Source organism: Podarcis tiliguerta, assembly GCF_965153285.1.
Source record: "Podarcis tiliguerta genome assembly, chromosome: 9".
In the NCBI taxonomy this organism is placed as follows: Eukaryota; Metazoa; Chordata; class Lepidosauria; order Squamata; family Lacertidae; genus Podarcis; species Podarcis tiliguerta.
In genome coordinates this window covers 11,911,519-11,936,234 of record NC_139542.1, presented here as the reverse complement: position 1 = coordinate 11,936,234, position 24,716 = coordinate 11,911,519, and the positions used below count along the sequence as shown (strand labels likewise).

General features: G+C 46.2%; 1 protein-coding gene and 1 long non-coding RNA gene across 2 annotated transcripts in view; one reads left to right on the top strand and one right to left on the bottom strand.

Annotated features, from left to right (window-relative positions):
* Window positions 1-24,716, bottom strand: part of LOC310657777 — a 254,852-nt gene that overhangs the window by 62,436 nt on the left and 167,700 nt on the right. The window lies entirely within an intron of this gene.
* ANTXR2 (ANTXR cell adhesion molecule 2) overlaps window positions 9,089-24,716 on the top strand; it is a 157,586-nt gene continuing 141,958 nt past the window's right edge. Inside the window, exons 1-3 of the mRNA XM_083398478.1 lie at window positions 9,089-10,199; window positions 19,316-19,387; window positions 23,764-23,835. Of these exons, the coding sequence (XP_083254604.1) occupies window positions 9,997-10,199; window positions 19,316-19,387; window positions 23,764-23,835 (347 nt within the window). The 5' untranslated portion in view covers window positions 9,089-9,996. The remainder of the gene's footprint in view (window positions 10,200-19,315; window positions 19,388-23,763; window positions 23,836-24,716) is intronic.

The following is a 24,716-nucleotide window of genomic DNA, read 5'->3' as shown; positions in this document are numbered from 1 at the left end:
CCGTATGGTGCCTTCTAGATGTTGGTTGACTACAACTCCCAACATCCCTGATTATTGTCCATGCCTGATGGGAGTTGGAGTCCAACAACATCACAATAGCTACCCTCGGGTTGCTCCATTATGATGCTGTTTTAGGGATATTTTCTATCATTTGTCAGATGAAAACAAGTGCAAGAGAAGCTCAGAGGTACCTTTTCATATGGCCTAAGTACAGTGGTACCTCGGGTTACATACGCTTCAGGTTACATACACTTCAGGTTACAGACTCCGTTGACCCAGAAATAGTACCTTGGGTTAAGAACTTTGCTTCAGGATGAGAACAGAAATCGTACTCTGGTGGTGCGGCGGCATTAGGAGGCCCCATTAGCTAAAGTGGTGCTTCAGGTTAAGAACAGTCTCAGGTTAAGAACAGACCTCCGGAACGAATTAAGTACTTAACCTGAGGTACCACTGTAGCCAATTTGGTTTTATGGGTAGCATTAGTCTCTGGTCTCAAAAACCTGGGTTCAAACTATCCCCTATTTGTGTACCCATTGGATGGCTTTCATGAAGACACCATCTCCCAATTTCAGAGCCTGTGAAAGATAGCAGTAATTTTTTTTAAAAGATCTCAAATCTCAGCCATTTTCATCAGGATAAACCTGGCAATGATCACAAGGAACTCAGGACATGAAAGCGGCAATAAAAGTGATGGATTGTAAATAACTGTAAATGATAAATAAACTCTGACATACCAGATAACACCAGGGTGCAGTGAGGGCAAATGATAAGTGATGCTTGGCTCATCACTTAAGTTACAAAAACAATGTGTATAAAAGCAGATTTTGAAATCTGTAAAACACAGGAAATGAGTCACTGAGGCTAGTCCTCATGTAATCATTTGATGTACTCAGGCTACAGATAATTCCTTTCAAAGTGTTCTGCTATATGGAAGTGGTTTTCAAACTCTATTCTCAAGAACCCTGAAAGTTCTCAGAAGCTTTGATGGGTTCTCAGTTAATGGTGGACAGCTTGCAAACCATTTTTCTGCAATGCAAAGCCACATTTATGTTTCTTGCATTTATAATTCAAGGTGGCAGACACGGTCCTCCGCACAATAACTATGTAGATAGGTTAGGCTGGGAGTAGATGAATGGCCCATGGCCACCCAAAATGCTCCATTGTTGAGTGGCGATTTGAACTTTGGGCTCCCCGGACTGGATCTGATGTTCTGACCACTACATCACATAGGCAGATGACACAGAATCATAGAATTGCAGATTTGACCTAAGTCAGAGGTAACCAACATGGTCTTCTCCAGATGTTATTTAACTACAGCTCCCATCATCCCTGACCATTGACCATGATGGCTGGGGCTGATGGGAGTTGGAGTCCAACATCTCTAGGGCATCATGTTGACAACCCAATTTAAGTTCTGCTTGCCTCCATTCTAGGCTAGATTCTCAGCAGACTGCTATTGACTTCCTAAAGATGTGGGAGATCCTTCTGCTTCCTCCCCATGTGACTGTGCCCTCAGGTGTCGATTTCCTTGGATGTCTTCTCCAATTTAGGACAGAAGAAGCTTCCCTTTACTGAGTCAGATCACTGGTCCATCTAGCCAAGTACAGTTGACCCTGACTGGTAGCAGGAGTTTCAGGCTGGAGTCTATTTTAGTCCCACCTGAAGATACCAGGAATTGAGCCTCCTTATATCTTTGCTCTTTAGCATAGCAGATCTGGATGGGCAGACCTTAGCCACACATCAGCTGTTTAAAATCATTTTTCTCCTTGGACCACCCAAAGAAAGTTTCTGGCATCCCAAACACTTGCTCCAAGCATTCTAAGGGCTCGTGGAAACTGTATGTTTCTTGCTTAAATGGCTGCTTTTGCTCATAAGGCGACATCAGGGAAAACAGAAATGATGTGTTTGATCTCACAAGATTGGAATGGTGTTGCGATTGAATCTAACAAGCGCATTGTTTAAAATTCTGTGTGAAGTCTTACGGTGTGCCTTCCCACTCCTTTTTCTTTTTTACTGTCAATTCAGTTTGGGGAAAGAATTTTGTTAGAAGTGTCAAGGAAATGACGGATGTTAAAGATATTGACTCTGCTAGCTTATCACCGGTGCAACTGCAGCTCAATTCTTCTTGTGTTTTATCATGTACGAACAAGAAAGATCTTAATTCAAAGAGCGGAGGAGGTTTAACAAGGGTAAAAAAAATAAAAATGTAAAATTAAATTAAACAATTAATCCGGAAAGCAATATATTTGTCCAAAATAATCCATTGGTGACATTCATCTTAGAGTGTCGGGATCTTCTTGAGTTATGTCTCAATGTTCGGACATCGAAGCAGATGAAATTCTGCTAAGAAGTCTCTGCCTTTTCATGGAAGCCAAGAAGCTTTGAAAGACGGATTTGCAAAACTTGTGAGAGAATCAAGTAAAAGATGAGCTTCCCTCCCCTTTGGAAATGGTTTTGGCATTCAGAGGCACTGGCTGTCATCCATTACCTTCAGAAAGGTACATTGCTCTTAAGAGACAGTACAGCTGCCCATTGTGGAGGCCTTAGGATATGTTACAGGTTGCAAGTCATTTTGTAGACCTCTGGCCGTTGACTCCATTTGAACAGGGGCCATATTTTCTCCCCCCTCCTCTTCTAAATGTATTTTATTAGTTTTTAACAGTAACATCATAAATGCAACTGAGAAAACAAAACTTGGAGTACAGATTATTGGATTGTCAAGTGCTGAGCAAATGCTGGGATAGCTCAGTTAGAAGAGCACAGGACTCTTAATCTCAGGGTCAAAGGTTGGAGCCCCAAGTTGGGCAAAAGATTCCTGCATTGCAGTGGGTTGGACTAGATGACCCTCGGGGTCCCTTCCAACTCAACAATTCTTTGTTTCTAAGAAGAGCCAACAGCCTGTGCTTCACCTCCTGATTTGCTCTTGAAAAAAATAGCCCCTCACCAGTCATAAAGCCATTTATCCTTCTATCTCCCAACCTAATTGAGGTTTTCATGGAACTCTTCCTTCTGGCTGCTCACTACTCTTCCCCTTCATCTTCCTGGCATGAGTACAGGAGCGAGCAGTTTGTTGTAGCTAATATAAAGACAACTCTGGCGGGAGCCTCAACTTGCAGTTCACACTGGATGGGAACAGGTTAAAGCATGCAAAAGAAATGATTGAGATCAGGGCCGACGGAAGACCTACTCGTTTGGGGTCAGCATAGTGGTGCAAGCAGCTTCCCAATGTCACTGCTGGTAACTGAGAGGGAGAAGGACAAAATTCAAGGAGCTCAGTGCAGTGTGGCCACGATGTCAGATTGGTTCTGCTGCTACACTTGCACTGCGCTGATCTCCCACTGCCTCCTCAAACCTTAACATTCTCTTCTGGGAAGCCATGATAGTTAAGGGGTTCATCTGATATATGCTGAGTAGGTATGCTGCATAAGATTAGTAGCCTGAGCTTGAATTTGGTGATTTGGAAGTATGTGCCATTCTGTCAAATAGGATTTGCTTCCTGGTAGGCATGTGGGACGCTTGAGGTAGGCTTGAGGAACGCAGGTGGCGCTGTGGGTTAAACCACAGAGCCTAGGACTTGCAGAGCCTAGGACTAAGTTTGGCGGTTCGAATGCCCGCAACGGGGTGAGCTCCCATTGCTCGGTCCTGCTCCTGCCAACCTAGCAGTTCGAAAGCACGTCAAAGTGCAAGTAGATAAATAGGTACCGCTGTGGCGTGAAGGTAAACGGCATTTCTGTGTGCTGCTCTGGTTCACCAGAAGTGGCTTAGTCATGCTGGCCACATGACCCAGAAGCTGTACGCTGGCTCCCTCGGCCAATAAAGCAAGATGAGTGCCGTAACCCCAGAGTCGGTCACGACTGGACCTAACGGTCAGGGGTCCCTTTACCTTTACCTTAGGCATGCTTAGGATTGCAGCCTCAGATGAAGTGCTTGAGCTTGCTTACACAGAAGTAAGTCCCATCACAATCAGGATGTCTCATTATCAAGTTTTTAAAAATTCAGACTGGGGTACCAAAGCAATAGCTGAATCCAATTGTGCTGAAATTTGACAGGTGGTGGAGGGAAAGGTGCAATAAACTATCACATTCAGCTGATTTTTTGCATCACAGAACATCTGCTGCACGCTCAAGTCACCAAGAGCCATCTAACATGAAGCAATGCCACATTTTTCTTCCATTCCAGAACAGCTGTATTTCTTGACATGACTTGTCGCTTGCCTACAGATGCGCAGGGAATTTTAACCGAGGGCTGTTCTCTTAGTGGGTGCTGAATGGCTAAAACAAATGTGATAATAAGACTAACAACAGATGTTGGGGAGTGGAACTGAAGCGCTCAACAGTGGACCTTGGCTGCAATCTTACTCCTGGAAAAAGGATTAAAGAAGGCTGTCATCTTCCTCTACTTACGAGGGATACAGTGGTGGCGGGAGGCTGTATAATGGAAGAATTATGCCTCAGTGGTGCATGGTCACCCCTTTTCCCTCTTCATCAAAATAGTGGTTTGGCTAACAATGAATCGGCAGCTACCAGAATGGCAACACTCTCCATTTCTAACATGCAGCTGCGATGTATGTCACATCCCCCCAAATGGAGGATGAAAGCAAGGACAAAAAACTCACCTTCTCCAAATTAGAAGGATATGTATCTGTAATAATATTACAGTGGCACCTTAGTTCTCAAACTTAATCCGCTCCGGAAGTCCGTTCCAAAACCAAAGCGTTCTAAAACCAAGGCACTCTTTCCCATAGAAAGTAATGCAAAATGGAATAATCCGTTCCAGACTTTTAATAACAACTCCCCAAACAGCAATTTAACATATTTTTTACTATCGAACGAGACCATTGATCCATAAAATGAAAGCAATAAACAATGTACTGCAGTCACACGATCAATCAGTAGCTGAACTGGGTTCCACACAGTCACACACACACACAAAGAGTCACAAAAACGCAAAATAAATAGCAAAAACAGAACACACAAAATGCTAGTGTGGCACTCAAAATGGAAGCATAACACTCAAAACGGAGCATGTTCTGCTTCCAAAAAAAGTTCACAAACCGGAACACTTACTTTTGGGTTTGCAGTGTTTGGGTTCCAAGTTGTTTGAGAACCAAGGTACCACTGCAGTAGTAGTAGTAGTAGTAGTAGTAATAATAATAATACTTTTATTATTTATACCCTGGGTGGCTTACAGCACATATAAAAACAGTAAAATGGCAAACATTAAAAACTTCCTGATACAGGGCTGCCTTCAGATGTCTTCTAAAAGTTTGTAGTTCTTTATCTCCTTGACATCTGATGGGAGGGTGTTCCACAGGGAGGGTGCCACTGCTGAGAAGGCCCTACCGAGACCCCCCCCCCAAAAAAAATGATGAAGAGGAAAAAGACTTCAACATTATGCACAGATGCAGAGGTCTGTGTTGTGCACTCTTGAAAATAGCACTTTAAAAACACACCAAAAGCCTGACAATCTCATGAGTAAAATAAGATGGTGGGTATTGTTATTATTTGGACTTATTGGCCACTTGTTACCTAAAAGTTCTCCAAGGTCCCGGACAGCATTTCCTTCAAATGCCACACCCACATGCTTGAGGTCAGAGGTCAAAAGTGGTGTAGGTGTGGTTCATGGGGTTGTTGAGTTGGAATGGGGCCCCCAGGATGGTGGGGCGTCAAACGATTTCTGCCACATCAAAGCCATTCCCATCAATAACACATGGCAGGTTTACATGACACTACCAGTGGAAGTACTGTCATACCTCAGGTTACAGATGCTTGAGGTTGCGTTTTTTCGGGTTATGGACCGCCGAAACCCGGAAGTAGCAGAACGGGTTACTTCTGGGTTTCGGTGGTTGCGCATGTGCAGAAGCGCCAAATCACAACCTGCGCATGCGCAGACGCACCGCTGCGGGTTGCAAATGCTGCGAGTTGCGGATGTGCATCCCACACGGATCACGTTTGCAACCCGAGCGCCCAATGTACAGTGCAATAAGTAAAAAAAATGTTGCCATAAATGGAGTCTGGAAAAATCCGCAGAATAAGGGGTCTGAAATTGCACAAGGATATGTGTGTTTGTGTGTGTGTGTGTGTGTGTGTGTGTGATGAGCACCACAAGCAATCACAGGGGTTGGTTTAGGAAATACTTGTGTGGTTTTACACACTCTTAGGTTTTTATAGCAGCAGTGGGATGGGGACAAAATATGATCGCAAACATTAAAAGAGGGACTGTAATGCAACGACAGAGCATTTGCTTGGCAAGTTCTCAGGACTTTCTATCCTAGGCACTTCTAATTACAGCGCCTCTGACATTTTTTGCTTGGAAATGAGCTGGAGTTGAATTGACAGTTTGTTGACAGTACTAGGCTACGGCTTACCATTGGTTCCCCCACCCCCCATTCCCTGCCTCAATATATGTGTTGAGGGGTCTGTACTGGCTAGAAATTAGCTTCTGGGCCCAAGTCAAAGTTCTGGCTTCTAACTTTAGAGCCAGAAAAAAAGAGAGAAGCAAGCCTTAGCTTAGGACTCAGTTCAGCGACCAGCCACTATTGTGCTTAGAGAATTGGACTAGGCCCAGTCTGCCACAAAATTTGTTGGGTGACCATAGGCTGACACTCTCCCCTCTGTCTAATGTACCCCGCAGGGCTGTTTTGAGGATCAAAAGCTTGGAGGGAGAACCACGTATGAGACCCTGAGCATTTGTTTATATGATCGCCATTGTTTACAATCACGCTTATGATACAAAGGCTTCAAAAGCGTTGCTCACAAGAAACACAAAAACTGCACTGAAATAAATGCAGGCCTCTACTGATCCCCACTGTCTGGTATCTCATGGGTATATATGGTTGCTTTCCATGAAGATCTCCACCACTTGCCCACCCATAGCTGTGTGGCCTTCCTACCCACCCAAGTATCAGCTTTGGATAGTGTGAAAAGTGCCCAGCCCAGCCATGGTGCTGTGTCTGTCTCGTCTGCTAAATTAAATAGCATCTGTGTTTAGATTTGACTTTGCACAGATGTTTTAAATGAGCGGCATCCTCTGGGACCGAATGAGCCAGGGATGTATCAATAACAACAGTGCTTAACGTTTGCGCAGAGCGTACAAGGGTTCAAGTATTTGTTGTTGTTTAGTCGTTTAGTCGTGTCTGACTCTTTGTGACCCCCACAGACCAGAGCATGCCAGGCACTCCTGTCTTCCACTGCCTCTCGCAGTTTGGTCAAACTCATGTTCGTAGCTTCGAGAACACTGTCCAACCACCTCGTCCTCTGTTGTCCCCTTCTCCTTGCGCCCTCCATCTTTCCCAACATCAGGGTCTTTCCCAGGGTGTCTTCTCTTCTCATGAGGTGGCCAAAGTATTGGGAGCCTCAGCTTCAGCATCTGTCCTTCCAGTGAGCACTCAGGGCTGATTTCCTTCAGAATGGAGAGGTTTGATCTTCTTGAAGTCCATGGGACTCTCAAGAGTCTCCTCCAGCACCATAATTCAAAAGCATCAATTCTTCGGCGATCAGTCTTCTTTATGGTCCAGTTCTCACTTCCATTCCCTCATATCCCTCTGGAGCCATCTTTCCCATTTCCATCTCTTAGGAACATGGGGCCCTTCCTTGGAGTAAGGCATTATGGGTAAGGTGGTGCTAGACAGGGCCTGTTGCTGCCACCAGAGCACAGTAGCAACTACTGTTTCAAGTTTCACAGCAGTTCACTGAGCAACTTTAACCAAGTGCTCTCCAGGGCCACCTTGCCTGCCGGGCCAAGCTCCGAGAAAGGGTTGGGATGCCTTCTGTTGCCTAGAACCTTAGGCAACAACTGCCAGGCTTGTAGCTGGTCGACTGGCTCTGGCAACACAGCTAGCCATGGTCAGCCAGCCAGGTGATGGCATGGTGTAGTTGTGTGAAGGCAGGACTCTGATCTGCTGTCCCTCCTGATCTGCCATCTGAGACAGTGGGCTCAGCTTGGCTAATGGATGGGCTGGTGACCTCATCTCTGTGGAACTAGGTTGTACTCTAGAAGCAATACCTCACGGGCTGCTTCTCCCCAAATAAACCTACCCAGGCCCTGCAATCATCATCTGAGGCCCTTCTTCATGTGCCACTTCCACCAGAGGTCTGGTGGCAACACAGGAATGGGCCTTTTCTGCAGTGGCTCCCTGTTTTTGTGTAATGCTCTCCCCAGGGAGGCTCCCCTGACACTTTCATTATACACATTTAGGCTCCAGGCCAAAACGTTCCTCTTCTCCCAGACCTTTGGCTGATGAACATTCTATGTCCTTTTAAATGTGCTTGGGGGTGGTGTGGCTTTGTTTTGTTCCTGTTATCATTATGTACTATTCATTTTCATGTTGTGAACCTCCTCTGAGATGTTTGAATGAAGGGTGGTATACAATTTTCATTAAACAAAAACGTTTGGCTCTTTGTTTGCTAACAGGCCTCAAAGAACTATTTATTTCAGTCTCATTTTAGTTCATAAGTCTGGACCATATTTCTAAATGTTTTTGTTCTCCATTCTAAATCAAGTTCCAAAAGGAAGCAAGTTTGCATACATACTTCTCTTTCCCATGGGATCTGGGCAAATGCCAGGTTCAGCAGAATTACAGTGGTACTTCGGGTTACATACACTTCAGGTTACAGATTTCGCTAACCCAGAAATGGTACCTCGGGTTAAGAACTTTGCATCAGGATGAGAACAGAAATTGTGCTCCGGTGGCGCGGTGGCAGCGGGAGGCCCCATTAGCTAAAGTGGGGCTTCAGGTTAAGAACAGTTTCAGGTTAAGAACGGACCTCCAGAACGAATTAAGTACTTAACCCAAGGTACCACTGTACTCTGAATCTTGAAAATCACAGAGGTGAAGAACTAAGGGTGTGTGTGGGGTGGAGAGTGTTACTCTTCAAACTTCCTGCTCAACTTTTGTATACTTTCCAGGGGCAAAAAAAAGGCACACTCCTCTCAGCTCCTCATGTCTCAGGGTCCGGGGAAGTGAGTGGGGCTCAGAGTCCTTGTGGGCACCAGGGCAAGACCCCAAGGTCGCCACTGTGCCCACGGGCAACCACAATGGCAACCCTGAAGAGAGTTTATAGCAGAGGTGCGATTGGAGCCTTGAGGCCTTTTGCAGAAACAGATAATAGTCAGGCTGGAGTAACCGATGTTTTTTCGCCACCCTGGTGAAAAAACAAAAGCGCGTCTGCTTTTGGCAAATCTGAACGCGCGCCGTGAAACCACACACTCTGCTTGGTTCTGAAAAAAACGTCCTTTCCCGAAGCAAGACGAGGCGCAGTCAGGATCCGGCCACGCTGGCCTAACCCACTCTCGGCCTCTTGGAAGGGGGCTGAGGAAAAGACCCCGGAAAAGACGCTGGCTTCGGGGTGGGGAGAACCTCTTCTTCCCCTTCTCCTCTTCTGGCAATCATCAATCACAGAAAATTAGTCACAACAACATCTGCCTCGCGCCATAAAAGGTCAAGGAAAGGGATTGCAAAAACACACACACACAGAGAGAGAGAGAGAGAAAAGAAGAGAAGCAGCAGCAGGAGAGAGGGAGGACAGAACCCAGAAAGGAAAGACGTCCAGGCGCGCGCGCGCAAAGTTTTTCTCTCCGCGGATCTCCTCTCTCGGCCGCTTTCGGGTCCCCATTGGTAGTTTCGCGTGGCAATCAGTACTTTGCAAGCGGGGAAGGAAGCAACGAAGCAACAAGCAGCGGCCGAGGAGGCTTGGCAGAGCCGGAGGGGAGGCGCGCTTGCCCTGCACAGAGCGCACTGGGGCTCCGATTGCGCTTCCTACAGCCGCCTCACTCTCTCCTTGCAGCCTCTATTGTTTGTCCAGCGGGTCTCCAGGGTGGGAGACTTCTCCTCCTCTCGGGATTTGTGCGGAGTTTGCTGCAACTCCCCTTTGTCCTCGGCGCGCTCTCGGCTCTCCGCCCCGTCCAGCCCTCTCTCCTCCAGGGCGCCCTCTCTCTCTCTCCGCTTCTGCAAGCCAGGAGACTTCGGCGGTTTGCAAAGAGGGAGAAGAAGGAGGCATGGGGGGCCGGAGGAGGCTGAGCGAGGCCGGGCTGCGGGCCGGGCCGGGCTGCTGCAGGAGCTGGTCCTCGGATCCGCTGGGCCAGGCGGCGCCGGCTTGGCTCGCGCTGCTAGTGCCGTTGTTGCTGTTGCTGCTGGCGGCTCACGGCCAGGAGGAGCCTTCGTGCAAAGGAGCCTACGACCTGTATTTCGTCCTGGACAAGTGAGTGAAGGGGCAGGAGCTTACCTGCTTGGGAGGGAGGGAGGGATGAGGGGGAGGAGGAGGAGAGGGACCCCCCCCCCCGCCGCCTGCTGACGCCCACCAAACTCCCCCAACCGCATCGCGAAACCTTCCTTAACTTTCTCCGCTGGGAGAGCCGCCCTTGGCAGCGTCGCCAACGGCACATTGAAAAGAAAAGCCCACCACCGTCGCATCAGAGAGGTTCTGGGGCTCAAGCCGGTTTGGGATCCCACTGGCACCCCAAAGTCTACAGCTGGGCTTTACACTGCTCAGGAATGAAGGAAATGCCCTTTGTGTATGCTCAAAGGATCTCTTTTTTGGGGGGTGGTGAGGGTTGTTAAAAACCTGGGGTTGTCATCAGCTAAGGCCTACTCATAGTAGACTCATTGAAACAAACAAACAAAATTCCTTCCAGTAGCTCCTTAGAGACCAACTAAGTTTGTTATTGGACGCGGGTGGTGCTGTGGGTAAAAGCCTCAGTGCCTAGGGCTTGCCGATCGAAAGGTCGGCGGTTCGAATCCCTGTGGTGGGGTGCGCTCCCGTCGTTCGGTCCCAGCGCCTGCCAACCTAGCAGTTCGAAAGCACTTCCGGGTGCAAGTAGATAAATAGGGACCGCTTACCAGCGGGAAGGTAAATGGCGTTCCGTGTGTGGCTCTGGCTCACCAGAGCAGCGATGTCACGCTGGCCACGTGACCCGGAAGTGTCTTCGGACAGCGCTGGCCCCCGGCCTCTTGAGTGAGATGGGCGCACAACCCTAGAGTCTGTCAAGACTGGCCCGTACGGGCAGGGGTACCTTTACCTTTTTTAAGTTTGTTATTGGTATGAGCTTTCGTGTGCATGCACACTTCTTCAGATACCCTGCATGCACATGAAAGCTCATACCAATAACAAACTTAGTTGGTCTCTAAGGTGCTACAGGAAGGATTTTGTTTTGTTTTGTTTCAACTACAGCAGACCAACACGGCCACCTACCTGTAACTAGACTCATTGAAATTAGCGAACCTAAGTTAGTCATGTTTACTAACTGCATTGCTCTAAGTGGGGTAACATGACTATATAAAAATGGGGTTCCAGGGTGAAGCCCCATTGAGACTTCATGAAACCTAGAAAAGTTACCCTTGTTCCTTCCTAGTGCTTTTCCTCAGGAGGAATAAGCAACAGGCGAATAAACACGACTTATAATGGTGATTTTTTAAAAAGCGCTGATAACACAATACGATATTCAATATATGTTTGTTAAAACTTTGATAGCCAGACTTTTTTTTTGGGGAAGCACACACACACATATACACAGCGCAGAAAAAAGATAGACTTAAAAAAACACCCCCCCCACACACTGAATTCACCTAAAAGATAGAGGAGTAGGAGGTACCAAATGAATATTTCTAGGGAGGGTAGTTTGCAGTAGAATCACCATTACAGAAAAGGCCCTGTTCCAATTTGCCACCTTTCTAACCTCTGAATATGGACGTCTTCAGGTTATGCTGTTAAGAAAGGAACAGGGAACCTATGACTCTCCAGATGTTGATCTCCCATCAGGACCAGTGATCTGGGATAATGGGAGGTGTAGACCAACATCATCAGGGATTCCCCAACCCTGACTTCAGGAATGGGCATGGTCATATCGGAGAAGATGAGTGTTTGGAAACCATGATACTAAGCTCTCCAGAGCTTTTTTATGTTGGAACCTGCATTTGAATTGCATTTGGAATGCTAAGAAGAAGCCAGTACAGATTTTTCTTTTTAACACAGTCAAAAAATTCCACTCTGGCTAAACCGAACTAACCATCTGGCTGCTGAATGGAGTTCCTCAACATTCTTCAGAGATAGCTTCACACAATGCATTGCAGAAGTCTAGCTTGGATGCCGCCCGCGCATGGCTAAACATGACAAGGTTATCTGTGTCTGAGGTGGGGTGCAGCTGGCACATCAGCGGAAGCTGATGAATAGTGTTTCATGCCACATGCTACCTCTTGAGGTTGCAACTTCAGGGTTGGAGTCTTGTAAGGAGAGCGCAGTCTCTGAACCACAGTGGATGAACTGGAGTCCTTGGCCTTAGAGGGTGGAATTGATATAGTGAGCATAATGGAAAATTTGGGGTGGAAAGTGTCAGTGGGATACAGCTGTATCTAGCTATAAACTTCTATAGGAAGGACAGGATATACTGGAGGTGTTGCTGCTCTGAGGGCGTTAAGTCCAGCCAGCTAGAATGCCCCAAAGCAGTGTTCAAAATTAGCCAGGTGCCAGGTGCATTTTGCACCTGGCTTTCGACCACTTGTGACCAAGTGAAGATGCCTTCGGACCAGGATAGTGCCTGACATCTCCACCATCTGGAGATGCATGCCTGGGGATCATTGAATTTGGACTGTTTTCATAAACTAATACCCCATCACGTCGAATTCTAAAACAGTGGTACATCGGTTTAAGAACAGTCCTGTTAACAAACTATTCGGTATACAAATTCTGCAAAACCAGAAGTAGTGTTCCGGTTTGCGAACTTTACTTTGGTCTATGAATGGAAGCCGAAAGGTGGAAGGGTTCGCTTCAGGTTACAAACTCCGCTAACCCAGAAATATTACCTTGGGTTAATAACTTTGCTTCAGGATGAGAACAGAAATCGTGTTCTGGCGGCACAGCGGCAGCGGGAAGCCCCACCGTTAGCTAAAGTGGTGCTTCAGGTTAAGAACAGTTTCAGGTTAAGAACAGACCTCCGGAACGAATTAAGTACGTAACCAGAGGTACCACTGTATATATGTGGACTGTCCCTGAATCAAGGGACTTTTCTCCTTTAAGTTCTCAAAGCTCTTAACCTAGCTCAAGGTTGTCATCTGAGCTAGCCAGATGTTTAACTGAGAATCATTCGCAGTCAGTCCATCATTTGAAAAATAAGACTTTAGAGCTGTCTTGCCCCCAAATCGCAACTAGACGTTCCATTTTGGAGACTGCAACCTTGGTTTAATGAGCCATTTGGCACCTAGCTGATATATCTGAGTTTCTAACACTGCCCCAAAGGGGCAGACTCCCTCAGAGAATCATTGTGCATGGTCATATGGGGACCCAAGAGTAATTTAGTTCTGGAGACAGGCTATCATGCTTCCTGCTCAAGGAGATCTTGAGATGAAGAATGAAATTGAGGAAGTGTCCCAAAGAGGAAATGTTGTAATGGGTGACGTCAGCTACCGTCACATAGACTACGTTTGTATTCCAGTCATAACAAAGAAGTGGTGACTGACCAGGAACGAGACCGTGGGGCTGTAGCAGATACCTCAGTGAAGATGTCAATCAAGTGTACAGTGGCTGTGGAAAGGCAAATTCCATGCTAGGGATCATTAGGAAAATTAATCGGCTGATAACATAACGTCTTATGGTGTGACCGCATTTGGAATACAGTTGTACCTTGGTTGTCAAATGCCTTGGTACTCGTACGTTTTGGCTCCCAAACAATTGAAACCTGGAAGTGAGTGTTCCAGTTTTCAAACTTTTTTTGGAAGCCAAACATCCAATGCAGCTTCTGCTATTGTTTCTGGTGCGCCTGCGTAATCGGAAGCCACGCCTCGGTTTCCGAACATTTCGGAAGTCGAATGGACTTCCGGAACACATTCTGTTCGAAAACCAAAGTACGACTGTACTGTGTCCCCTTCTGGTTGCTTCACCTCAGAAAGGATCTAGTAGAGTTGGGACAAGTGTGGAAAAGAAGAAGAAGAAGAAGAAGAAGAAGAAGAAGAAGAAGAAGAAGAAGAGTTTGGATTTGATATCCCGCCTTTCCCTCCCTTTAAGGAGTCTCAAAGCGGCTAACATTCTCCTTTCCCTTCCTCCCCCACAACAAACTCTCTGTGAGGTGAGTGGGGCTGAGAGACTTCAGGGAAGTGTGACTGGCCCAAGGTCACCCAGCAGCTGCATGTGGAGGAGCGGAGACGCGAACCCGGTTCCCCAGATTACAAGACTACCGCTCTTAACCACTACACCACACTGGCTCCAAAAGACAACCAAAAGGCAACCAAACCAACACCAAAAGGCAACCAAAATGACCAAGGGGATAGAATGACTCTTCTTTGAGGAAAGGCTACAACACTTGGGATATTTTAGTTTACAGAAAGGGCAAGTGAGAGGTGATATGACATATGTTAGGGATGGCTTGGAGAAAACGGACGGAGAAAAGCTTTTCTCCCTCTCTTGTAACACTGGAGCTGATGGATATCCAGTGAAGCTGGATCATCGACACCCTACCCCACCCTGGCTAATCTGAGGAAATCTCCCTTTGTATAGTTGGACCGTTTCTCCCATTGTGAATCGTTGGAGAGGAGTGTGGCACATTTTGATCGGGAGCCAAGATGGGAGGCAAAGGGTTAAGCTCCCTGCTTTGTTGTCCTGTGGGCGTCCCTTGGTCTGTTTGCCAAAGAAAGCGCAACTGTGTGACCAGCGGCATGTCTCCTTTGGTCCTTAGAGGCCTAATTCATTCAGATTTCTGTATTTAGTAGAGATCCTTTATTGGAGGACAGAGTCTCCTGCATTCACCTGAGATGTACCTTCTTCTTCCTAACTTAATCAGCAGCAGTGTCCCTTGAAGATATGCTATGGTAGTGCAGCTGATCTGCATGAGCCCAGAAGCGCATGGATCAAGCAGTTCAAATAACTGAGCATGAGGGACTCTCACCATCCAGCATAGCAGCCTATCCGACAATCCCATCTGCAGTGGTACCTCGGGTTAAGTACTTAATTTGTTCCGGAGGTCTGTACTTAACCTGAAATTGTTCTCAACCTGAAGCACCATTTTAGCTAATGGGGCCTCCCGCTGGTGCTGCACCGCCGGAGCACAATTTCTGTTCTCATCCTGAAGCAAAGTTCTTAACCTGAAGCACTATTTCTGGGGTAGCAGAGTCTGTAACCTGAAGCGTATGTAATCTGAAGCGTATGTAACCCGAGGTACCACTGTACTTGCTCTGAGTGGAGAAGCAGCAGCAAGCACTAAACAAACAAGTCATCCTACCCATTGTATTGTAACTTTTGTTGCTGTCGTTGTAATAATGTTAGATAAACCACTTTGTGAGGTCTGCTTAGAAAGCAGTATATAAATATTGTAAAATGCAACTACCGGCACAACAAACAATAAATTGAAATTGAAATGTTTTATTGTCACTTGTACAACTTGTATACAGTGAGATTACACCAGCACCCCCCATTCAGCTCTCTTAGTCTTAATTCCCCTCGTTACTGACGCACACCCACCAAATCCGAAAGACAGTTGCCCTGTTGTTATCTTTTCATTCAGCAGCCTAACAGCCCATGGATAGAAGCTGTTCTCTACCCTGTTGGTGCAACTAATCATGCTTCTGTATCTTCTGCCTGAGGGCAGGAGATCAAGAAAGTGCCGGCCAGGGTGTGAATCATCCCTGAGAATTCTCCTCACTCTCCTGAGGCAACGTTCTTCCGCGATGTCATCCAGCGGATTCACGGGACAGCCCATAATGTCTTGTGCTGTATTCACCACCCTCTGTAGGCACTTCCTATCAGTTGATGTCAAACCAGCGTACCACACTATGATGCAGTATGAAAGGACACTTTCTATTGTGGACCGGTAGAAGGAGATAATCAAATGTTGATTGACATCGTTCTTCCGCAATACTCTGAGGAGATGGAGTCTCTGTTGGGCTTTCTTAACCACCTGGGTTGTATTGATTTTCCAAGTAAGGTCTTCACTGAGATAAACTAAGAATTTAAAGGAAGAGACTCTCTCCACACAGCCCTCCCTGATGTACAGCGGGGCTAGTTCTCCTCTCTGTTCAGAGTTGCAGCCTGAATATTACCACTGAGTGCCAGACCTGAAGGGCTGTAGCTCAATCTGTTTTGCATGCAGAAGGCCCAGTCCCGGGTTCAATTCCCAGCATCTCCAAGGAGGGTTGGGAGAGACCCCTGCTTGAAATTCTGGAGAGTAGCTGGCAGTCAGTGTTGGCAGTACTGAGCTGCATGGACCGGTGGTTTAACTCTGTACAGTGGTACTTTGGTTTACGAACTTAATCCGTTCCGGAAATCCAAAAGCGTTCTTAAACCAAGGCATGCATTCCCATAGCAGCGGGGGACTCAATTTACAAATGGAACACACTCAGCAGGAAGCGGAACGTGTTCTGCTTCCAAGGCAAAGTTCACAAACCAAAACACCTACTTCCAGGTTTGCAGTGTTCTTAATCCAAGTTGTTCATAAACTAAGCTGTTCTTAAATCAAGGTCCCACTGTATAAGATCCTGTGTACTTATGAATGGACTGTTAGTTGTGTCAGTTTTGGAAGACAACAGAGTTTTGGGTGGTACAGTACTTTCCACACTGTTGTTTCTGCTGTCCAAGTGATGTGTGTTGTAGAAGGGGCATGTTCTGGTGTGCAATCCGTTTACACAAGTGCTGGGCAGGCCTCCTGAGCTCCATGGTGGCTGTGCGTGAGTTGAACATGCACCTTGGAAGAAACACAGCCGACTTCTGCCGCTGTACATTGCAGACGACCATTGGTAGTTTTAGGAAGCTTGTTCATTGGAGAAGCACCATTAATGATGGTGGGAGAAACTCCTGATGAACCCTCAGTAAGTAGTTCAAAAACCTCTGCCTTTGGGTGTGACGGGTTTTTGTGGTTCCAAAGGCTGCTGAAGTAAAATTGATGTGAATTTTTGTGCGCTTATGTGAGAGAAGGAAGTTGTGGGATATGTAGACATTGCTGCTGACATCTGTGTGGCACCATAATTGGTTTGTGGAGAATGGGATGCGAGGTTAGCCCATCCTTGGGTGTTGAAGCACAAAGACGCTTTTGAGGCTGTTGGTAGTGGCAGTTCTTTTGACCTTGGTGTTTGGTGTTACGTGGTAAATAAACAGAGGAAGAAGGGTTTTGTGGCTTGCCCTTGGAGAAGGGGGTTCTGTTCCCACAGGTCAAATGAAGAAGTTGCTGGAGGGGATGTACCATAGTGGTACCATGACTGTGACACACAAATGGAGCAATTTCTTGAGATGCTCTCGAAAGAAAAGCGCTAGTGCTCTGAGCTGGGAGGCTATTCTAAAGCAAGGAACAGTCTACTTCAGGCACTCCATTTCCCTGAAACGGGAATATATCTGCTGTGGAAGTCCCCTGGGTGGTGTAGTGGTTAAGAACCAGTGTGGTGTAGTGGTTAAGAGCGGTAGACTCGTAATCTGGTGAACCGGGTTCGCTTCCCCGCTCCTCCACATGCAGCTGCTGGGTGACCTTGGGCTATTCACACTTCTCTGAAGTCTCTCAGCCCCACTCACCTCACAGAGTGTTTGTTGTGGGGGAGGAAGGGAAAGGAGAATGTTAGCCGCTTTGAAACTCCTTCAGGTAGTGATAAAGCGGGATATCAAATCCAAACTCTTCCTCTTCTTCCTCTTCTTCTTCCTCCTCCTCCTCCTCCTCCTCCTCCTCCTCCTCCTCCTCACAGAGATGTATTTGACACCTCCATTATGTAGTTTTCATTACATGCTGAGAGATGCAAGTTTTTACCCTGGCTATTGACACCTGAGGCATATATTTTAGGACCCACCCTACTCCCTTGACAGTAATTTGTTTTAACTGATTTCAATACAGTGGTACCTCGGGTTAAGAACTTAATTTGTTCTGGAGGTCCGTTCTTAACCTGAAACTGTTCTTAACCTGAGGTACCACTTTAGCTAATGGGGCCTCCCGCTGCCACCATGCTGCCAGTGCACAATTTCTGTTCTCATCCTGAAGCAAAGTTCTTAACCTGAGGTACTATTTCTGGGTTAGCGGAGTCTGTAACCTGAAGCGTCTGTAACCCGAGGTACCACTGTATTGTATTTTTTAAATTGTGGCAACACGCCGTAGAACTGCATGGTGAAGGGGAGGTTAAGAAATCTAATCATCATCATTATTATCAGCAACAACAACAACAACAACAACAATAGGAAATACTATATCCCTGTTGTCAGAAAGCTATGCCAGTGTCAAAAATATATCCCCTTAGGATATGTAACACAGAAATATAGGAAGCATACAGTAATGTAGGCCAGAAGTTTTCAAAATTATGCATAGCATGGAGAAAATAGATCGAGAAAAGTTGTTCTCTCTCCCTCATAACACTGGAACTTGTGGGCATCCAATGAAGCTGAATGTTGGAAAGTACTTTTTCGTGTAAGGGGTAAAGGTACCCCCTGACTGTTAGGTCCAGTCATGGCCGACTCTGGGGTTGCGACGCTCATCTCGCTTTATTGGTCGAGGGAGCTGGCGTACAGCTTCCGGGTCATGTGGCCAGCATGACTAAGCAGCTTCTGGCAAACCAGAGCAGCGCACGGAAATGCTGTTTACCTTCCCGCCGGAGCGGTACCTATTTATCTACTTGCACTTTGACATGTTTTCAAACTGCTAGGTTGGCAGGATCAGGGACCGAGCAACGGGAGCTCACCCCGTTGGAGGGATTCAAACCGCCGACCTTCTGATCAGCATGTCCTAGGCTCTGTGGTTTAACCCACAGCGCCATCCATGTCCACTTTTTCGTGTAACACATCGTTAATCTGTGGAACTCCCTCCTGCCGGAGACAGTTGTAGCCACCTACTAGGATGGCCTTAAAAGAGGATTGGACAAGTTTATGGAAGATAAGACTGTCAATGGCTACTATATAAGGCGAACCTCCCCAATTCGCACTGTCCAAAACAACATGCAAACCTTTATACAATCGTCCTTACAAATTTGTACCTCTCCAAATTTTGCAATGCAGTTCTCCATCCAACTAATGTGTACAAAAACCACACATACTAATGCAGCGTGTGCATATAAGTGCATATATTCATGAAAGAGCATAGAAAATTGCATTATATGTGGGAAAGCTGCTTGCAGAAATTTGTGTGGTCAGAGAAATTCGCACTAAAATGCTGATGGATTTTCATGAGGACTCTTGTTGTTGTTAAAAAATTGCGAACTGGTATGGAAATGTGGAAAACTGAAATCAAGAGAGGAAAAACGAGAAACGGAAAGAATCAAAAATTGACAGATTTGCCCATCCCTAGATTTCATGCAATTATTTAAAGCCAGGTGGGTTATTTGCTTTGACCCCCTTCATGATTTCCTGTTCATTTTCTTTCTTCTTTACAGGTCACACAGCGTCAAGAACCACTGGTCGGAAATTGTTAACTTCGTGAGGCTGCTGACAGACAGATTTGTGAGGTGGGCTGCTCTCCTTATGGTTTCTAGGTTTAGTTTTGACACGAAAGATTGCAAAACAAATGCTTTGATGTGTAATCTTTGGTTGGAAACCATTCTCAAAAGAATTAGGCACAGACATGCTTTTTGTTCACATAAGGCGCCTTATGACAGCATCACATTCTCTCAATGTATTCGGAATGCAGTGCAGTGCTGATAAAAATACATCGTAAAGAGTTCTGAAATTCCTACTTGTTTCGTATGGTTTTTGAATCACATAAAACTCAGGTGCAGAATCTTTTTAAGCCTGAAGTGCACATTCCCTTGTGGGCAATCTTCCACAATACTTCCCTTGTTGGGAAGTAAAAAGTCTTGTTTATGTATGGTAGGCTATGTTAAAGCAGAAATTTCTACAAGCACGTCTTTCCATTCATGCAAGCAAGAGGAATTATCACAGTTCAAGGATGTATTCCAGCCAGGCAAACACGCTCAAGCATGGAATGGAACAGGGTCAGCGAGCAGGGTGGCATGAGAAACGGGGTGGCCTGGTGTTGGCTTGTGGAAGTTCATCACACCTCAACCTGTAGGATGTATCAGCAGAGGATTCAGAGCCCCAGCAGAGTTTTCAGAGATTTCCAGCTTCTTCCAGAGTCCCCAGTTAAGGGGAAAACTCTTCTCCCACACAGTTCAAAGTAACAAAGTGTGTGTTAATGATATTGAGACAATGTGGACACTGGAGTCAAATTTATAGAAAGATTCCCCCCGTGCTAGACATGGTTTGGTACCTTTTATTCCACGGTTGCCGTTTCCAGCATGTCTCATTGTGCACTGAAGGCAAGGCTGCATGTATTTTACGCACCTCCAGTTGCACTCCGAGCCCCAAAACCCATCCCTCATGGAAATAGAGAGCCAGCGTGGTGTAGTGGTTAAGAGCGGTAGTCTCATAATCTGGGGAACCGGGTTCACTTTCCCGCTCCTCCACATGCAGCTGCTGGGTAACCTTAGGCTGGTCACACTTCTCTGAAGTCTCTCAGCCCCACTCACCTCACAGAGTGTTTGTTGTGGGGAAGGAAGGGAAAGGAGAATGTTAGCTGCTTTGAGACTCCCTAAAAAGGGAGTGAAAGGCGGGATATCAAATCCAAACTCTTCTTCTTCTTCTAATAAAGACACAGTGGAGACAGAATTTAGTTTAATGGTTAATGGGCAAATTTTGGCCACAACTTTATTGAATACACAAATGTGACTGGTGTTGACTTAGGCATTGGTATCAAACTATATCTGGCTCCTGCCCCACCCTGTAGGAAGCCTGTAAGTGTAAACAACCAGCAGGGGGATCTCTGTCAGTGTATATTGACTGGTGCTCACCCCTGGGGTGCCCGGGGGTCCTGGCATGGCCCTAGCCCCTCTCTGGGCTTCGGACGAGATCCAGACCCCTGGATTCCTTTAACGGAATACCCTGTTCATTGCAGGGGCAGGTGATGGCTGCCCCTCCCCTCCCCACATAACCCTAAACCAATGCCTAACTGTCAAACCTTACAAAGTTGTGACAATTGCTAAGAGGTAGGCAAAAAACAAGTGGCCACAGCCAATCTTGGGAATTGGGAATAATTCCTACCCAGCCCCCGTTCCAAAACAGGCGACCAACCAAAGTCCAAAGCAAGGCCAAACACGACCTAATTAATGGGTGGGTGTTGGGCAGCGCGAAGCAAAAGAAGGTCCCTACGTCACGCTGCCAAATAGATACCCCCAATGCCCAACCCCCAACCTTTGCCACGATGCTGATTGGCTAAATGCCAGTGGCATAACTGTGGCACCACTAGCTTGCCCACAAGCCGGTTGGGGAAGAGTTTCAGGGGCCGAGCACAACATGGACCCTCTGTTAGGAGGATTCAACTTGCATTGCATGAGGAGAGAATTTAGTGTCTGACACAGAATTTTGCAGCTTTTCTTCTTTCGCAAAACAAAAATACTGCATTTCTCAACCAGGGTAGCTAACATGGTGCCTACCAGATATTTTTGGATTACAGTTCCCATCATCCCTGCCCAGTGACCATGCTGTCTTGGGGTGTTGGGAGTTCGAGTCCTGTGACATCACAAGGGTACCGTTTTGGCTGTGCCTGTTCTGGGCTTTGCGCCTGGGGATATGGCTTTGTGAATATGCAGGAGGTGTCTGTTGAACTATTAGAAGCTGGTGCTTCTGTCGATTTTGTAGCACCTTGTTTTTCTCCACGGCTAGCAGAAGCAGGATCAATTGTGCAATCTAAGCAAATGAATGCAAAACCTGCCTGTTCTGCATCTGCTAATTCTGCTCTTCCTAATACTTGGTGCTGCCTAGAAATCAGAGGATGATATTAAGGACAAAATATAGACTATTTCCAGTCCTGGTTAGGCATGTCCTGGTTAGGCACTGAGAGCGTGGGAAGTAGCTGCTCAGACCTTGTTGCAGTTAATTGTTTCCTATGGAAAATGCGATACAGAAGGCGATTGTCAGCTGGACCAGCTGGCGAAAAGTCATGTGAACTAGGCAGGCCTTAATTGCATATTGCTAGCATCTATCTTCCTAAAGTCAAAAAATGAGTTTTCAGTAGAACAAGGAACGGAATGCAGTTGAAACACACACACACGGTAAGTTAATAAAAAGGATCTAATTGGTTGTTCCAAAGGAGCCATGTGGCTCAGGCTTTCAGTTACTGGCAAAAGAGATGTTTATCTTTTCCAAAAATGATCTGATTGGCCATTCCAAAGCCTTTTGGTCATCCTTTATTCCAGCCAAGAGGCCTCACCCTTCCACTTTGTTTGTTTGTTGCTGAATTGGCTGAAATAAAAGTGATTTGGCTGAATCCTTTGATGAACAGTTCTTAACAGCTTAATAAGATTTCTTCCCTCCCCCCCCCTTTAAAAGAGAAATGGGACTACTTAATGGTTGATAAATGCTGCTCAGCACAGCATATGGCGAAAACGCGGAGCAGGTTTCATTATAAGAATTAGATCATTCCGGTATGAGTTGTACATCTGTTTCCCATTTTGCTGGGCTTGAGAGATGTAGGTCTGCAGTAGCAGCACAGCACACGTTTTCTATATTTTTAAGAGCCTCAAAATTGCAGCGAGAATGTTTATTTTTTTAAAGTATTCCTGTGCTTCCTATCATGACAGAACTTCTGCATAGTGGAATTTAAAAATGTGGAAGAAAGAAAAGTATTTGGTAATGAAATTGCCTATCATTTTTGTTCAGCCAAATCCATTGAAGAAGCTAATTAAGATGGTGCCTTAAATTTGAAAAACGAAAACGAAACCAGTCCTTCACTATTATTCTTACAGATCAATGATGAGAGTTGCAGTCCAAAATGTTTGCACAGAACCACCTTGGCTGCCACAGTTACAAACACTTCTAACACCAGTTCATATAACTACCTGTTTATGTATGGAGACAAATTCAATAGAACCTAGGAGAGGGACTGAGGCTGAGCTGCAACAGAGAACATCATTTGCACAAAGAAGGTCCTAGTTCTGGCCCCCGCATTTGCAGGGAAAGAGCTCTATTGAGTGATGGTTCCAGTCGTTTTGAGCTTAGGGTGGGGTAAGAGAAGACAGAAGGGGGCAAAGTTAGATGGCTTATTACAGCCAACAAGGTGCAGTATCTCCTAATTGTTCGACCAAAGAGCAGTCCTGACCTGGGAGTCTTTATAGGGGCCAGAGTGACTGTGTTCAGATGTCACACTAAACCATGGTTTGGTGCAATATGCCTAAGCAGGGACAAGCTACAGGGAGCCTTGGGCTCACTTTCTCCCTTCCCCTCTGAAGTCAGGAGAAGAAATTCAGAAGCTTTCACTTCCACCGCAGCTGGTTATATTGTCCAGGTGTTCTAAACACAGTGGGGCGTCCCAGAACACAGTTCAACCACTAGCAGGATCCAATTCCATATGAAAGTGTGTATTAAATTCTCATTTTAACAGAAATTATAAACTTATAAACTACAGATATGTATAAGATAAGGTTGGCCCTTTGGCAGGACCTCAGAGGCAGTGCCACTCCGGACAGCAGCTGCTGGGACCCATCGGCGGAGAAAACCCTGTTCAGATCCTGCTTTGGGGTTTCCGAAAAGCATCTTGCTGGCCGCCTTGAGAACAGGGCGCTGGTACAGATGAGCTTTTGGTCTGATCCGGCACAGCTCTTATGATTATGCAGTATGTCAGCTGAAATACAGAACTGCTGAGCAAGGAGGGAGATATTAGAAGTTAGCTATTTCCTGTGTGGGCTTTGTGTTTACTCAGATTCTGTCATAAAGGTTAAGATGGAGAGGTCCTCAGAGTCCTGCCTTGACACAGATCCCATTGAAACGCACGTGGGTGCAGTCTTTTGATTTATGTCTCTGAGATGGATGTTTTTCTTGTCTTTAAAAGCAACCAGATGAGGGTCTCCTTCATCGTGTTTTCCATGCAAGCAACGGTTATTCTTCCATTAACACAAGACAGGTAAGCAAATTGCAACATTGCTTTCCCCACCCTCCACCCCTAGCTTTTGATGCTAATAAATACTATTTTAAGTGACACTGAATTAAGTTGGCCCTGAATTAGGCCTAAGGCAATTTCCCCACCAGTAATAAAATTGTGGTTCCTTTTTAATCACCTGAAGTGTTTCTTAAATAGTACAGTTTTACCATTGGTGAGGAATTTGCTTTAGGCCCAATTCAGTGCCAGTAGTGGCTCCTTGTTATAAGTAATAAGGACACCTTTCAAAGACCCATAGAAGTTTAGAGTTGGAAGAGACTCATACATTGGTACCTCGGGTTAAGTACTTAATTCGTTCTGGAGGTCTGTTCTTAACCTGAAACTGTTCTTAACCTGAAGCACCACTTTAGCTAATGGGGCCTCCTGCTGCCACTGCGCCGTCGGAGCACAATTTCTGTTCTCATCCTGAAGCAAAGTTCTTAACCCGAGGTACTATTTCTGGGTTAGCGGAGTCTGTAACCTGAAGCGTATGTAACCTGAAGCATATGTAACCCGAGGTACCACTGTATAGACCAACTGCCTGCAATGCAGGGATCACAAGCAGCCATGATGGTCGGTTGCTTTCAGAATGCAGGATTATTTATTTCCTGTTATTACATCTATACATCCCTTTTCCTCCAAGCTCAGAGTGGTGTAGATGGTTCATCCCATCCCATTTTATCCTCACAACAGGTAAGGTAGGCTGAGAGGCAGCACCTGACCCAAGGCCAACTATTGAGCTTGATGACCGAATGGAGATTTGAACCTGGATCTCTTTACGTCCCAGTCCAGCACTCTAACCATTGCACCGCGCTGCTCTCAATGCAGCCTTCAAGTATTACAGGCCATTCTGCCACTTCATTCTA